This window comes from Thalassophryne amazonica, chromosome 14, assembly GCF_902500255.1.
Source record: "Thalassophryne amazonica chromosome 14, fThaAma1.1, whole genome shotgun sequence".
In the NCBI taxonomy this organism is placed as follows: Eukaryota; Metazoa; Chordata; class Actinopteri; order Batrachoidiformes; family Batrachoididae; genus Thalassophryne; species Thalassophryne amazonica.
The window spans coordinates 71046182-71062646 of NC_047116.1; the positions used below are offsets into that span (position 1 = coordinate 71046182).

General features: G+C 46.8%; 1 protein-coding gene across 1 annotated transcript in view; it reads left to right on the forward strand.

The window, feature by feature from the left end:
* Positions 1-261: 261 nt before the first annotated feature.
* The window catches only part of nms (neuromedin S), a 106849-nt gene continuing 90645 nt past the window's right edge, over positions 262-16465 (forward strand). The window contains exons 1-3 of the mRNA XM_034186064.1: positions 262-426; positions 4425-4521; positions 4608-4621. Coding sequence (XP_034041955.1) covers positions 262-426; positions 4425-4521; positions 4608-4621 — 276 coding nt within the window. The remainder of the gene's footprint in view (positions 427-4424; positions 4522-4607; positions 4622-16465) is intronic.

Genomic DNA, 16465 nt, shown 5'->3' on the forward strand with positions numbered 1-16465 from the left:
CATATCCATGACGCCATGACCAGGTGCCATGACCAGGTGCTAAGGGCAGTAGCAGACACCATCTGTACTGGCATCAAGAACAGCAAGTGGCAATACCCCTCCAAGGTCACCATCACTTTTGTTTGAGCAGGTGAAAAGCCCCAGCCACCAAAGAAGACCCGGGGGCTGCTTGTAACAGCAAGGGACTGGCAACATCTGGTCAACCTTGGGAAGCAGTTAAGATTTCCGGACATCGTTGCAACAACAACTCTACGGCCAGACATGGTCTTGATGTCTGGGGTAAGTAAACAGGTGGTGCTATTGGAGCTAACTGTCCCCTGGGAAGAGTGGATGGAGGAAGCGCAGGAACGGAAGAAGGCCAAGTATGCTGACCTGGTTACTGAATGTCGGAGGAAAGGGTGGAAGACCTGCTGCAAGCCCTTTGAAGTGGGTTGTAGGGCTTCACAGGCCAATCTTTACATTGGGTCCTGGGACTCCTAGGAATCTGTGTATTGCACAGACAGAGAGCCATAAAAACATCATGGAAGCTACTGAAAAGGCTTCACATTGGCTCTGGTTGAAGAGGAGGGATGCGTGGCGTAGTGCATTACCTGGACACAAGTTTGGGCCTGATCACCCCCGGCTGGCTCACCCGGGTGAGGGTGTCTGATGTAAGACCCGAAACACCATATGACCCCGGGTACATCACTGAAGATGTGTCCAGGTTGCACCACAAGGTGTATTTAGCAGTAGTTAGCAGTAAGAAACAAAGTGCCAAAAAACAATGACAAATTGTGCATAGCAGAGATAACTAATGTTCTGTGAAAATATCTGAAACAGATTTAAGAAACCAAAAAAGTTGAAAAACTTACAACACCAAAAAAAGAAAAACTTTGATTCAAGTGCATGAACTGAAATACATACTCCTTACATTTGATCACATCTAATTTAGCTTATGAAAAGCCACTTCAAAACAGGACTTTGACCTTGAAATTTTTTTCCAGGGTAAAATTTTGTGGATTTGGAAACTAGCGTTGGTGAAGCACCGTGCTCTAGTAATGCACATGTTATGATTACAGAGAATCAAAGACTGTGGAAAATAAAAATAGTCGAGCTACACTGCAGAAACCTACATCCAACAGAGGAGACACCATCTGGATGGACCTTAAGGAAACAATGGGGAATTCAGGTCATGTAGGGGAATTCGGGTCATGGATTTACCTTTTAGCAGCCAATCCATCAAACACCACACTTGTTTCAAAACTCCAACACATTTGACAATTTTGACAGCACGGTGGAAATTTTACAAAATTCCAAACTCCATTTTATCACCCTCAAATAGCACATCAATTTGAAACTTTGAAAATAACATTTTTGTCTTACATTCCCATTTGGGTCAGAAATTTGACTTGGGTGAAAATCACTTCCTGGAATAAAAACAACATAAAATGATGTTTCACATTCCCCTCCCTTCATATCTGACTTACTAAACGTCACCACATCACAAAAGGTATGATCAAAATTAGTCAGGAACAAGACCAGGAGGCATGCCCAAACCACATCAGCTAGGTCTTTTCAAGAATAAGAAGGGTCTTTATTGTGACTGTTGTTATGTTTTGGACGCGGTCGGAGCACCGACCCAGCGTTTGAAAGGACCCAGCATAAAATAAGCAGAGCACGGTTCAAAAGATAACAGAATTTAATAAACATAACAGTGGGTGAAGTGCTAAACAACTAAAAGTCCGCGGTCTGGTGAGGTGGAAACACGGCGCGCTCTCAACAGCGCAAATGGTCCGCAGCCACAGCAGTTCGGACCCAGGGACCCCGCCAACACCCCCCAGGTGGCCGCGACAAACCAAGTCTGTGAAGAAAGAAAACATGAAGGTGAGTCCAACTCCACACAGAGAGACATAACTCAAAGGTGCACGCAATCAGCAAACACTTCCTGGCTTAAATCTATACATCAGCCTCTCACCCTGCAGGCACGGAACAATTCAGTTCAAATCTCCACTGCAGCAGAAGCTGATTAGACAATTAGCATAACATGACAGCCCAATAACACAAGGTGTGAGGGACACCAAATCCACTGTCATTACTTCATAAAAGTCACCAAAACCAAATTACCTCAGGAAGTGTGCTGAAGAGCGTGAGACCTCACCCAATCCTCCTTCACAGACTGTGGCGTCAAACCTGGAGCAGTCTCTGCGTCCGTTATGGTGAGATTGTTCTCCTGACGTCGATCTCACACGTCTGCTCACAAGGTCGAGTCTCTGGCAATCACACACTGTGCATTCAAGGTTTAAATGCAGCAATCTCTGATCAAGACAAAATACACCACAGCTGTGAGTCCTAATGACCTGCATGTGAAAACAAGCCTCAGGTGTTCAGGGTGAGGCCCTAATGCTCAGCCACTCAGTCCTGAATGCATACCACCTGGTGGGAGAAACAGAAAACAAAAACCAAGCCAGCCAAACACCCCAGCCCACAACAGTACCACACCCTCACGGGAAGCCTCCCGGCGACCACACGGACCAGGGCCAGAAAAAACAAAGCCCCCCTCCAGGGACCATGGCTGGAATGTTGGCTGGGAACAAAAAACACCTCCTGCAGCTTCAGTTTCAGCTCCTTGTGCTGACGATCCAGCTGGGAAAGGCCCGTCTCCAGGAGCTGTGCATTACTGTGCTCTGACGACAGCTCCATCATCAGCTGCTCAACCTGCAATGTTAATTTCTTCATGCAGTCATTGATCATCTCAATGTTGAGCTTCTCTAGTTCTTCCTTCAGCTGGATAATGCACGCTTCCAGCCGCCTCTTCTCTGTCAACAGCGAACTTTGTGCCGAGACCATTACTCTCATCCTGGAGCTCATCCTTTCTCACCCTGAGCCTGTCTGCAGTAGACTGCTCCGCAGCTGACACTCCAGTGCAGAGATATCCCTTGTTGACTTTAATGGTCTTGCCCTCTGTTTCATTTAGCAAACCTGTTAGAGTCTCCACCTTTGCGTTCATTCCTGTCGACTCTTACTTTAGTTGTTCACTTTGCATAATTTTGGCCAGGAGTTCTTGAACCTGTTCACCAGCCTTCTTCCGACTGTGTGTTAAAGTCTGCTTAGTCATAAAACAAAAAAAAGAAAAGACAAACACAAACAACCATACCAACCCCCCTCCCCAGAGGACCGTCCCATCAAACCCCGGGAAGAGGAGAAAAGAAAAAACACAACCCAAACTTAAGCTTGCAAAAAAAAAAACTCTAACACACCCCCCCCCGGATGACATGTAGGGACCAACACCCCCCAGAGGACATCCCGCCAGCTCCAGGAGTAATAACCACAGCCGAGGTCCCTCTGGGATCCAAAGTCACCCACGGGGACTCCCAGCACCTCCCAGAGGACCGTTCCATCAAACCCCAGGAGACGCTCCCCCTCATGACTAACAGACCCAGCCCCGGCCGTCTACGGCTAGATGGACCCACAGCCCTTTCCCCCTCAGAGGACACCACAGTCACACCCTGAGGGCGGAAACTGGGGGAAAAAAAAAACATACAAACAAAACAACCCCAACCCCACCCCCTCAGCGCAGTGGAAACTGGAAGTACGTCCAGTGTCACCAACCACGACTATACCCCAAAAGTCAACTGGGAGGAGTGGAACAGCAGTAATGGCGTACGGCACAAGACGGCGCCACCCCTCCGACTTTTAAACCAGCCACCAGCTGCGGGTATATTCCACTGCCCCAAACCTCAGCTACGCCGATGGCATACGGCTCAAAGGCGCGCTGAAGCCGGAGGTGGAACAGGGAATCAACAAAAAAACAACACCCCGAACCCCCCCCCCCCCCCCTTCCCGGATGCAGAGGTTATCTGGGAAATGCCCAGCACAACCAAACTGCACCACTCCAGCAATGCCGACAACATACGGCTCACACGGCTGGGGCCAGAGGAGAAGACAGGGAAGTAAAGAAAATAAAAAAAAATTCAGTTCAGGGTGAGGTCCTGATGCTCAGCCACTCAGTCCTGAATGCATACCACCTGGTGGGAGAAACAGAAAACAAAAACCAAGCCAGCCAAACACGCCAGCCCACAACAACTGTAAATACATACACTGAACAAAAGTATAAATACATCAGTTTTGTTTTTGCTCTCATTTTTCATGAGCTGAACTCAACGATCTAAAACATTTTCTATATACACCTAAAAGATTGATTTCTCTCAAATACTGTTCATAAAGCTGTCTAAATCTGTTAGTGTTACGGATTATGTTGCTTCTGAACCAGGACTGGACCCCAAGATGCAAAGCAGCCAGGACACGAAAGGGTTAACTGCAAATCCAAGGTGTGTTATTACTTGTGGTGACAGTGATAACGAACGTGACAACCAACCAGTATAACTAAAAGACAACTGTTGTTATATGCTCTGTTTCTGATCCCCCTCCCTTCCTGTTTGCTGCAGGTGCCACCTCATGGAGCTGATGGTCTACAACTGTTTGCAATCATCGCCACCTTGTTCATCCACTTCACTTTTGCCAGGAATTCCACTGTTGCTAGTGGTACCTGCCCATTTGTCTTGTAAGACCTTATCCCATCAGTTATTCTGTGTACCTTGACTTGTTAATTTTTGTATTTTTGTCTGCAGCACCTCTACTGCCTGTCAGCTCCGTGGGCGGCCACCTCATTCCATTTCCCCTGTTCCAGTCTGTGCCTCCTGACTCCAGCATTCTCTACTCATTCCAAATTCTGTTGTACCATTGTACCAATAAATTCTTTCTGTTTTGTTCACTCTCAGCTCCTGCATTTTTTGGGTTCTATTTGGCCAAATTCTGGCTCGGCTATAACAACAACTGACTAAGTGATGAGACCAATAAAAGCATAACAAAAAAACGTTAAAAGTGACAGGAAGCAGTTCACTTACGAATGCGAATAGGCAGGTGCAGAGTGCAAGACAGAGACACGGAGCTGAGGTAAGTTGACCGGCAAATGGATAACACAAAGGTGTGGCTTATATACAAACTTCACTGATAACAGCAGGTGTGAAGACTGAGTGAGAGTGGGAGAACATGAGAAATAGGCAACGAGAATACAATGGGAAGGAACAGAAATGCAACAAATGTGGAGGTTAAAGATATAACCACCAACAACACAATAACGGGACCCGAAAATGGAACAGAGTGATAATAAAACAACACAAGGAAACGCACAGTATAACTCCTCATGGACCTGAATGTGGCAGAAACAAGCAGATAATGACAAACAGGGCCCACAGACATAGAAAACTGACACCTGCTGAGAACACCTGTCAGGAGTAGGGATAGGTATTGATAAGATTTTATCGATGTCGATGCCATTATCGATTCTGCTTATCGATACATCTTGTGAATTTTGTACTAAAAGTAGGCTTTACAGGTTTTCTATGTATTTCATTGAGTCTTAAAGTAAATAAATATGAAACAGGAGTCCCAGTTAGTGACTTTAATCAGCACAAAAGTGACTCACGATTGACAAATTCAGGGATGAAAGTGCTGAAAAACAACAAAAGCTGAAACCCAAAATTACCCTCCAACACCACCCGCACAAAAATGTTTGAATTCTAGAAGCTGTGAAATGCAATCTGGGACTATTCCAGACAATAAACTGCAGTGAGTGCAGCATCCATTTAGTGAGAAAAAAAAAACAACTTTCCTTATTCAAATTCATTCCAGTAGTATTCTGCTACATTTTTCTGGCGTTGCCCACGGGGAGAGGCAGAGAGCTGGGGTCGCATTGCTTATTGCTCCCCAGCTCAGTCGCCATGTGTTGGAGTTCACTCCGGTGAACGAGAGGGTCGCGTCCCTACGCCTTCGGGTCGGGGACAGGTCTCTCACCGTTGTCTCGGCCTACGGGCCGAGCAGCATTGCAGAGTACCCGACCTTCCTGGAGTCCCTGGGAGGGGTACTAGATAGCGCTCCGAATGGGGACTCCATTGTTCTCCTGTGGGCGGCGACAGTGAGACCTGGAGGGGGGTGTTCGGGAAGCACGGCCTCCCCGATCTGAACCCGAGTGGTGTTCAGTTGTTGGACTTCTGTGCTAGTCACAGTTTGTCCATCATGAACACCATGTTCGAGCACAAGGGTGTCCATAAGTGCACGTGGCACCAGGACACCCTGAGCCGGAGGTCGATGATCGACTTTGTAGTCGTATCATCTGACCTTCGGCCACGTGTCTCGGACACTCGAGTGAAGAGAGGGGAAGAGCTGTCGACTGATCATCACCTGGTGGTGAGTTGGATCTGCTGGGAGGGGAGGAAGCCGGTCAGACCTGGCAGGCCCAAACGTATCATGAGGGTCTGCTGGGAACGTCTGGCGGAACACTCTGTCAGCGAGGTCTTCAACTCCCACCTCCGGGAGAGCTTCTCCCAGATCCTGGGGGAGGTTGGAGACATGGAGTCCAAGTGGACCATGTTCTCCACCTCCATTGTCGATGCGGCCGCTCGTAGCTGTGGTCACGAGGTCTCTGGTGCCTGTTGCGGCAGCAATCCCCGAACCCGGTGGTGGACACCGGAAGTAAGGGATGCCGTCAAGCTGAAGAAGGAGTCCTATTTATCTTTGTTGGTAGGTGGGACCCCAGAGGCAGCTGACAGGTACCGGCAGGCCTAGCGTGCCGCAGCCCATTCGGTCGCAGAGGCAAAAACTTGGGTCTGGGAGGAGTTCGGGGAGGTTATGGACGAGGACTATCGATCGGCCTCGAAGAGATTCTGGCAAACTGTCCGACTCCTCAGGAGGCGGGAGCAGCTCTCCACCAGCACTGTTTATGGTGCGGGTGGGGAGCTGTTGACCCTGACTGGGGATGTTGTCGGGCGGTGGAAGGAGTACTTTGAGGATCTCCTCAATCCCACTGTCATGTCTTCCGAAGAGGAAGCAGAGACTGGGGAGTCAGAGGCAGACTCGTCCATTACCCAGGCTGAAGTCACCGAGGTGGTTAGAAAGCTCCTCGGTGGCAAGGCGCCTGGGGTGGATGAAATCCGTCCTGAGTACCTTAAGTCTCTGGATGTTGTGGGACTGTCTTGGCTGACACGCCTCTGCAACATTGCATGGCGATCGGGGACAGTGCCTCTGGATTGGCAGACTGGGGTGGTGGTCCCTCTGTTTAAGAAGGGGGACCGGAGGGTGTGTTCCAACTACTGGGGGATGACACTCCTCAGCCTCCCCGGTAAGGTTTATTCCAGACTACTGGAGAGGAGAATTCGACTGATGGTCAAACCTCGGATTCAGGAGGAGCAGTGTGGTTTTCGTCCTGGTCACGGCACACTGGACCAGCTCTACACGCTTCATCGGGTGCTCGAGGGTTCATTGGAGTTCGCCCAACCAGTTCACATGTTTTGTGGATCTGGAGAAGGCATTCGACTGTGTCCCTCGGGGCACCCTGTGGGGAGTGCTCCGGGAGTACAGTGTCCGGGGTCCTTTGTTAAGGGCTATCCAGTCCCTGTACAACCGCAGCAGGAGATTGGTTCGCATTGCTGGTAGTAAGTCAAACCTGTTTCCAGTGCATGTTGGCCTCCACCAGGGCTGCCCTTTGTCACCGGTTCTGTTCATTATTTTTATGGACAGAATTTCTAGGGGCAGCCAGGGTGTAGAGGGGGTCTGGTTTGGGAACCACAGAATCTCGTCTCTGCTGTTTGCGGACGATGTGGTTCTGTTGGCTTCATCAAATCAGGACCTTCAGCATGCACTGGGGTGGTTTGCAGCCAAGTGTGAAGCGTCCAGGATGAAAATCAGCACCTCCAAATCTGAGGCCATGGTTCTCGACTGGAAAAAGGTGCTTTGCCGTCTTCAGGTTGGTGGAGTGTCCTTGCCTCAAGTGGAGGAGTTTAAGTATCTCAAGGTCTTGTTCACAAGTGAGGGACGGATGGAGCGTGAGATCGATAGACGGATCGGTGCAGCATCAGCAGTGATGCGGTCGCTGTATCGGACCGTTGTGGTGAAGAGAGAGCTGAGTAGGGGGGCAAAGCTCTCGATTTACCGATCGATCTAAGTTCCGATCCTCACCTATGGTCATGAGATTTGGCTCATGACCGAAAGAACGAGATCACGGGTACAAGCGGCCGAGATGAGTTTCCTCCGCAGGGTGGCTGGGAGCTCCCTTAGAGATCGGGTGAGGAGCTCGGTCACTCGGGAGGAGCTCGGAGTCGAGCCGCTGCTCCTCCATGTCGAAAGGAGTCAGTTGAGGTGGCTCGGGCATCTTTTCCGGATGCCCCCTGGACGCCTCACTGGAGAGGTGTTCCGGGCACGTCCCATTGAGGAGGCCCCGGGGAAGACCCAGGACACGCTGGAGGGAGTACATCTCTTGGCTGGCTTGGGAATGCTTTGGGGTTCCCTCGGAGGAGCTGGGGGAGGTGTGTGTGGATCGGGAGGTCTGGGCGGCTTTGCTTGAGCTGCTGCCCCCGCGACCTGACTTCGGATAAAGCGGAAGAAAATGGATGGATGGATGGATAGTATTCTGCTCTTACTAGGATGCAGCTGTTTTCTAGTTTGGCAGATAGTTCTGGAGGAAATCACTGAAGAATTTAACACATTGAAAATATGGTTTGACTGAAACAAACTGTCATTAAACTTAAATAAGACAGGGATGAAATGGAGGTGTAAGAGTCACTAGGTGTTCAAAGGAAACATTTATTTCTGTATGTATGTATGTATTTATTTATGTATGTTCATTGTTGGTTTTATATTTTCTGTTGTGTTTCCATTCAGGTTCTTTTTGTCTCTTTCTCTAAAATTGTATATAATAATCATTGGATTATTAATATATAAACAAAAATAAATTTAAAAAATATTACAATTTGAAAACAAATGCACCCGAACATGATGACAGCTGCAACTGCTTAATGCTAACTTTTAACACTGAAAATGCCATAACATGCTAAGGCGTTAGCATCGCTCCCATTTTTAAGTTATAAAATACATCTGTCAACTGTTTCAGAAGACCATAACAGGTCGGTTTAACATAAAAAAGGTAAATAATACTCAGACATATGCTCTTTAGGGTTTTAGTGGGGGGAAAATTAAGCTTAAGAAAGACAGAATAAACGAAGCAATAGATCGAAGCACTATTTCAAGAGCCTGCTTTTTGAACCTACACAGAAATATTTTGTTTCCTTGTAAGATGCATATTGGATTTTAAACTGAACAGATGGACTGCATTTATATAGCGCTTTTCCAGCTGCATCAGACACTCAAAGCACTTTACACATCAATGCCTCACATTCACCCCGATATGAGGCTGCTGCCATGCAAGGCGCCCACTACACACCAGGAGCAACTAGGGGATGAAGGACCTTGCCCAAGGGCACTTAGTGATTTTCCGGTAGGCTGGCATTTGAACCGAGGGTCCTCTGGTCTCAAGCCCAACGCTTTAACCACTAGACCATCACCTCCCCTAGATATTACGTGTGATCTTAGCCAAAAGACTGTAAGCAAGGAAGCAGCAGCTCTACTCTGAGTCCCTCCTGGATATTTGAGGTTCTCACCCTGTCCCAGAGTCTAAGCCCAAATACAGAATGACTGAATCTCTTTTGTGGGTGATTCTTTAACTAGGGGCACTATTGGCCTTGTAAATGTAATTTCCACCACACCATTGCCTTACAATATTAAGCGCCTTGGGGCAACTGTTTGTTGTGATTTGGCGCTATATACATGTGCTCTGATGTCACTGTTTATCTCCATAGAAATTACCCAAACAATCTTTCATGCAAACTGTTTAAAGGGACATTACAGTGTTGTGGTGGAAATTACGGCAATAGTGTGGGACAACTACATTTTGTTTAAAAAAAATCACAACAGTTGTATGACATTGAATACCCCAATTATGTTTTGATTATTTTAATGATATTTTATTCAGAGATATTTTAAAACATTAGAAAAAAACGTTTTTTTAACCATTCATTTTTATCATTGAAGATCAAAAGTCTGGGTGTGGGACAAGCACAAAACAGCAATATTTGCATATAATGATGCTGAAAAAAGGTGAAAAAGTCATCATAGACTACTAGAAGAAATTTCTTAAAAATTTCTTCTGTTTTTCATACAATATGATAAAAGGACATAAGTGCCCGTAGTCTAAGAATCACCCTTGTACTGCTTGTATCCACAACGTTGTTCTTTCAGTCATGACCCAAAGTTTCTGACCACAGGTCAGGATAGAAGCATGAGATGACTGGGAAATTGAGAGTCTCACCTTCTGGTTCAGTGGGTTCTTCATCACGACAGTCTGCAGAACATGAGACACAGCACCAATAGATCTGTTGATCCCATGCTCCAACTTACTCCCACTCATGAACAAGACCTTGAGATAATTAAACTCCTCTACCTGGAGCAATACCTCTGACCTGACCCAGAAGGGACAATACACCCTGTTCCAACAGAGGACCATGGTCTCAGATTTGGGGGTACTGATCCTCATCCCAGTCACTTCACACCAGGCTTCAAACCTGCCCAGTGTGCACATAGGCGGTCACAGTCTGATGAAGCAAGCAGAACCACAACTCTGAGGTCACAAAACACAACTTCCAGTCCCTGACTGCACCTTGAAATCCTGTCCATGAAAACACGGTCACAGTTATTGAATATTTTTGGAATCAAGTACTCTGTTGATGATTTTATCAATTAATTAACAGCAATACCAATAATGCCAGGGCTCTCCCTAAGCAATAAGACATTGTTGCAATGCCATCAAGCAGATTTTCAAATTTCAGGTGTTCCCTCTCTGTTTTCCTGGTAATTATTTATTTTTTTTATTTTGTTATGAGTTTCAGCGCTTCCCTGGACCATACGTGCAGGCAGGCGGCAAACTCTTCAGTCAACGGGCAGGCTGTGTGTGAACATGAACACAGCCTGTGAAAAATGGCTGTGGAATGCAGCTTTTCCACAACTCTGAAGGAATCTGAATAAAAGCATTTTTTGAATAGTTAAACTTGATTCAGTTAAAGTGTGTGTTCTTTCACTTCATCTGCAAGGTGGAGAGCAGCCAGTGGACAAAAGCACAGCACTGTGTTTTTTTTAAATACATGAATACGTTGCTTCACTTTCAGTACGTATTTCAGATGATCAGTGCAAACCCTCTTTCTCTTAAAAGTCCTTATTTTACTCGGTGTGCTGCTTTGGAAAGTTGTAGCTTTTCCTGCTGGCAGCAAAAGCTATGCACATGCTCAATGTCTTCTCCATTTTTGTGTGAGCATTACAGCACCCCATACATGCCTGGCATATATACTAAAGGGTTTTTGGTGGTGTCGAGTGTAATGATTATGGCCTCAAACTTAATTCACACAAGAATAAAATACATTAATGTTTGCTTTTGTGAAGAACTGTCTTCACAAATAAAATAAAGTACTGCTGGTATATTTGATCTTATCTTACAACTTCACTGGGAGGTGTCCCATGGAATTCCAGTGGAGCGTGGGTCAGGCACCCAGCATGTCACAAGAGTGAACCATACATTCTACTCCAAAGGTGTTCCTGAAACCCGTATTAGTCAAACTCCAGTCAGCATGAGTTATTAGACCGGTGTAATAAACCTGCCTACATCGGACACTTCCCAGAACAGCCAGAATGTCTCTCCTTCCAAGAGAACAGGGCATTAAATGCAGAACCTCAGCCACAGATGACCACGGACTAATGTCCCACATTGGGGCACATAAACAGAATTCCCCCTGGAATTTCACAGTGGAAAGAACACAACCACTTTGTGTTGTAAAATAACATATTTTATCCAAATAGAAAAAGTTATGTTTTTCTTGTTTGTATAATGGTGCAATCTAGCTTGTGACATGTTTCTGTTCAGGTGAAGCCTTTTATTGAACCAAAAGACAAATTTAACTGTTGATATATGTCAAATGTTATTTCTTGAATTATTATTGATTTTTCATGGTGACTTTTCCTGTAATCAATTGATTGTTCTTAGTATGCATTTAGGGAACTATAATTATCTTATATTCAGCTAGAACCTAACCTAAGAAAATATTTCACGATTTTAAGTTTTGTTTTTTATTTTTCCTGTGAGTGAAACCACACACCAAAGGGGTAGGGCACTGGTGGCTCCAGAGATTTTTTTTCTGCAGGTGCTATGGGGGAGCTTGGCATTTTTATGAGGGTGCTATGGGCTCGCGTGTCACTACGACTTTCTGCTACTCCTTTGCCACATTCATGGGCGTATTGTTGTGTGGGCCGCCGAAGAGGAGGTACTGCTGGCTCACCACCACCGGATGGCGCCCTGCTTGGAGTGCGGGCTTCAAGCACAAGAGGGCGCCAGAACCACTGGGAGTGACAGCCGTCAATCATCCTCAACACCAGCTGTCACTCATCATCTCATCATCACCATCACCATAAAGGCCGGGTGGCGACTCCACCTCCTCGCCGAGAAATCTCCTACGATACAAGGTAATCTCTCTGCTGACTTATACGTCAATAATAATCTGATCTGTTTTGCAGCTGTTTTTTCCTGGTGGTATTTCCTTGACTGGATTTTCGGAGCTGCACGTGTGTATGATTGGAGGTGGAGGCTCTCCCTCCACAAGAATCAATAATCAAGGTTGCTGGGTGTGAGGATTCACACTCACTACCTTCTGTTTTTTCTGCCAGCAGTACCAGGGCCGACAACGGAGGACAGAGACCACCTGGGGACTCGGGGCTTGGCGGCTTCGGTGTTCTTCAGGCCGTTGGTGGTAGAAGCGGTGTGGGTCCCGGCTCTTCGTTCATCTGAGGTCTCCTATCTTCGAGCCTGCCCGCAATCCTCTTGTGTGTGATTGGCAGTACCTTTGTTTATTTTACGTTGTGTTCTTGTGCAACATTAAATTGTTACTCCTTCCCTTATCCATTGTCCGTTCATTAGCGCCCCCTGTTGTGGGTCCGTGTTACGACACCTTCCCAACACGTATGCACACATAGCCACATTCTGATAAAAGGGAGTTTTTCCTTCCCACTGTCACCAAGTGCTTGCTCATAGGGGGTTGTTTTGACAGTTGGGGTTTTTCTGTAATTATTGTATGGCTTTTGCCTTGCAATATAAAGCACCTTGGGGCAACTGTTGTGATTTGGCGCTATATAAATAAAATTGATTTGATTTGATATGCGACAGTCACTAATGACATACAGAATGACCAAAATCACACACAAACCTAGGCTACGGTTCAATACAAATATCCACAGACCTACACATATAGCATATAGCCTCAGGGAAAAAATGCCAACAGCAGGCAGAGGAAAAAATCTTTCACCTACCATTAATGTCTTCATAACAGTACAATGGTGCCTATTGTTGTGGTTAAGAGCAAAAGCATCAATGATTTGGTTGCTGTCCAGAGGTTGTGTTCTCTGAGGTTTAATTGCCATGAGTGACACCGGGTCACTGGTGTGTCTGTGCCTACTGCTGTTCTTCAGGTAGTTCTTTAGGTGACACAGACTCCACTTTTTTCCAATTCCCCTCATGGATATTTGGGCAACAAAAAGCAAACCATTTCAGTAACTTGAAACTACACTCACTGCAGTACGACATCATCATTGATGCTGAAAAACTCATCCACACCTTTGTCTCCTCTAGGCTTGATCACTGGAACTCCCTGCCGTTTGGGATCTCTGGAAAAAAACCTTCAAAGGCTCCAATACATACAAAACAGTGCAGCTAGAATTCTGATGAGAGTATGTAAACAGGAACACATTACACCTATGTTCCCTAACCTTCACTGGCTCCCCATCACCTACAGAATTCATTTTAAGATTGCTCTCATCACTCACCAATGAATCCATGGCAATTCCCCCACATACCTCAAAGACCTCCTCACTTCCCACACATCCTCCCGCTCCCTCCATTCATACAACACTTATCTTCTCCATCCCCTCCCACCATGCTTCACACCATGGGAGACAGGGCCTTCTGTTCAGCTGCCCCTCATATTTGGAACTCCCTCCCTGACCGTCAGAGGGCTCCACAAACTGTGGAAGCTTTTTAAAAAAGCCTCAAGACATACCTGTTTAGACAGGCCTATTACAGGTCTCAATACGAGACATTGTCTGCTGGATTTCTGGCTGTTTGACACGTGCACCTCTTGCTTGCCTCTACTGGTGGTTGGCCCTCACTGCGGTATTGTATCACTTCCTGTTCCGGAGCACAGCGGTGTTTTTCTGTATCTGTTAGCTGTTTAATCTGCGCAGTTAGATTGATCTAGTTATCTAGATTACGATTTGTTTCCCAGTGTAATCTTTATGTGCCTTAACTAAAGCACTCCTTCTGCTGAATCACCTCTAAATTATTTACACATTATTCACTTGCGTGTTTTTAGGAATCCGCTAGCTTAGCGTAGCTACTAGCTCTTAGCCGATTAGCATGGCGGCTCCTCTCCTGTCCTCTCCCGCACTTTTCTGCTCTGGTGTGAAATGTTTAGTTATTCCTCGGCCTCCTTTAGCAGTAATGGTACTTGTAATAAGTGTAAGCTTATTCATAGCTTTGGAGGCCAGGCTGGGCGAATTGGAGACTCGGCTCCGCACCGTGGAAAATCCTACAGCTAGCCAGGCCCCCTGTAGTCGGTGCGGACCAAGGTAGCTTAGCCACCGTTAGTTACCCCCTGGCAGATCCCGAGCAGCCGGGAAAGCAGGCTGACTGGGTGGACTGTGAGGAGGAAGCGTAGCCCTAAACAGAAGCCCCGTGTACACCGCCAACACCGTTCACATCTCTAACCGTTTTTCCCCACTCGACGACACACCCGCCGAGGATCAAACTCTGGTTATTGGCGACTCTGTTTTGAGAAATGTGAAGTTAGCGACACCAGCAACCATAGTCAATTGTCTTCCGGGGGCCAGAGCAGGCGACATTGAAGGAAATTTGAAACTGCCTGGCTAAGGCTAAGCGTAAATTTGGGTAAGATTGTAATTCACGTCGGCAGTAATGACACCCCGGTTACGCCAATCGGAGGTCACTAAAATTAACATTAATCGGTGTGAACTTTTGCAAAAAACAATGTCGGGACTCTGTAGTTTTCTCTGGGCCCCTCCCCCATCAGACCGGGAGTGACATGTTTAGCCGCATGTTCTCCTTGAATTGCTGGGCTGTCTGAGTGGTGTCCAAAAAATGAGGTGGGCTTCATAGATAATTGGCAAAGCTTCTGGGGAAAACCTGGTCTTGTTAGGAGAGACGGAATCCATCCAACTTTGGATGGAGCAGCTCTCATTTCTAGAAATCTGGCCAATTTTCTTAAATCCTCCAAACCGTGACTATCCAGGGTTGGGACCAGGAAGCAGAGTTGTAGTCTTACACACCTCTCTGCAGCTTCTCTCCCCCTGCCATCCCCTCATTACCCCATCCCCGTAGAGACGGTGCCTGCTCCCAGACTACCAATAACCAGCAAAAATCTATTCTTTAAGCATAAAATTCAAAAGAAAAAAATATAGCACCTTCAACTGCACCACAGACCTAAACCAGTTAAATGTGGTCTATTAAACATTAGGTCTCTCTCTTCTAAGTCCCTGTTGGTAAATGATAATAATTGATCAACATATTGATTTATTCTGCCTTACAGAAACCTGGTACAGCAGGACGAATACCGTATTTTCCGGACTATAAGTCGCACTTTTTTACATGTTTGGCCTGGGGTGCGACTATACTCCGGTGCGACTTATAAATGAAAAATATACCGGTAGGATCTCAATTAATTTTACTGTAACAAAACAATTTTACGGTGACAGAGTCGATCTATGTTTTAAAATGGCCACCGGAAAAGGAAATGCAATGCATCATGGGCACTGTAGTATGACGGCCATCCTATAGTTCACGCTGGTCGCGATAACCAATCAGAGAACAGAACGTTGGACGCGTATTCCTCACCTCACCCACAGCGTGTGAAGCCTGACGAACACGGTGCTTGCTGTTATTCCGGCATGGGCGAACAGAACAGCTTCAACCCTTGGATATCAGTGTGAGCAGAGTGTTTAAGTTGACGCTGAGAGCTGCGTGGGAGCATTGGGTGAGCGACGGCGGAGGAATTAGCGTGTGCACTTGGAAGGAGCTGGCGCTCGAGATTGTGAAAAGCGTTTGAAGCAGACGAACATGGTGTTTATTCCGGACGGCTAACAAGACAGCTTCAACCCTTGGATATCAGTGTGAGCAGAGTGTTTAAGTTGACGCTGAGAGCTGCGTGGGAGCATTGGGTGAGCGACGGCGGAGGATTAGCGTGTGCACTTGGAAGGAGCTGGCGTCGCTGATGGGGAAAAGCGTTTGAAGCAGACGAACATGGTGTTATTCCGGGACGGCTAACAAGACAGCTTCAACCCTTGGATATCAGTGTGAGCAGAGTTGCCGCTGCGAGCTGCATGGGAGCAACTGAGTGACGGCGGAGGATTAGCGTCTGCACTTGGAAGGAGCTGGATCGACCCCGTGGGTGGTCCTGAGCTGCGCAGGTAGGTGCTGCATGGTTCGGCTCGCAATGTGGTCCGCCAAAATACAAACATATCCGTAGGTAAAATGCAGCTCACGAGAGGG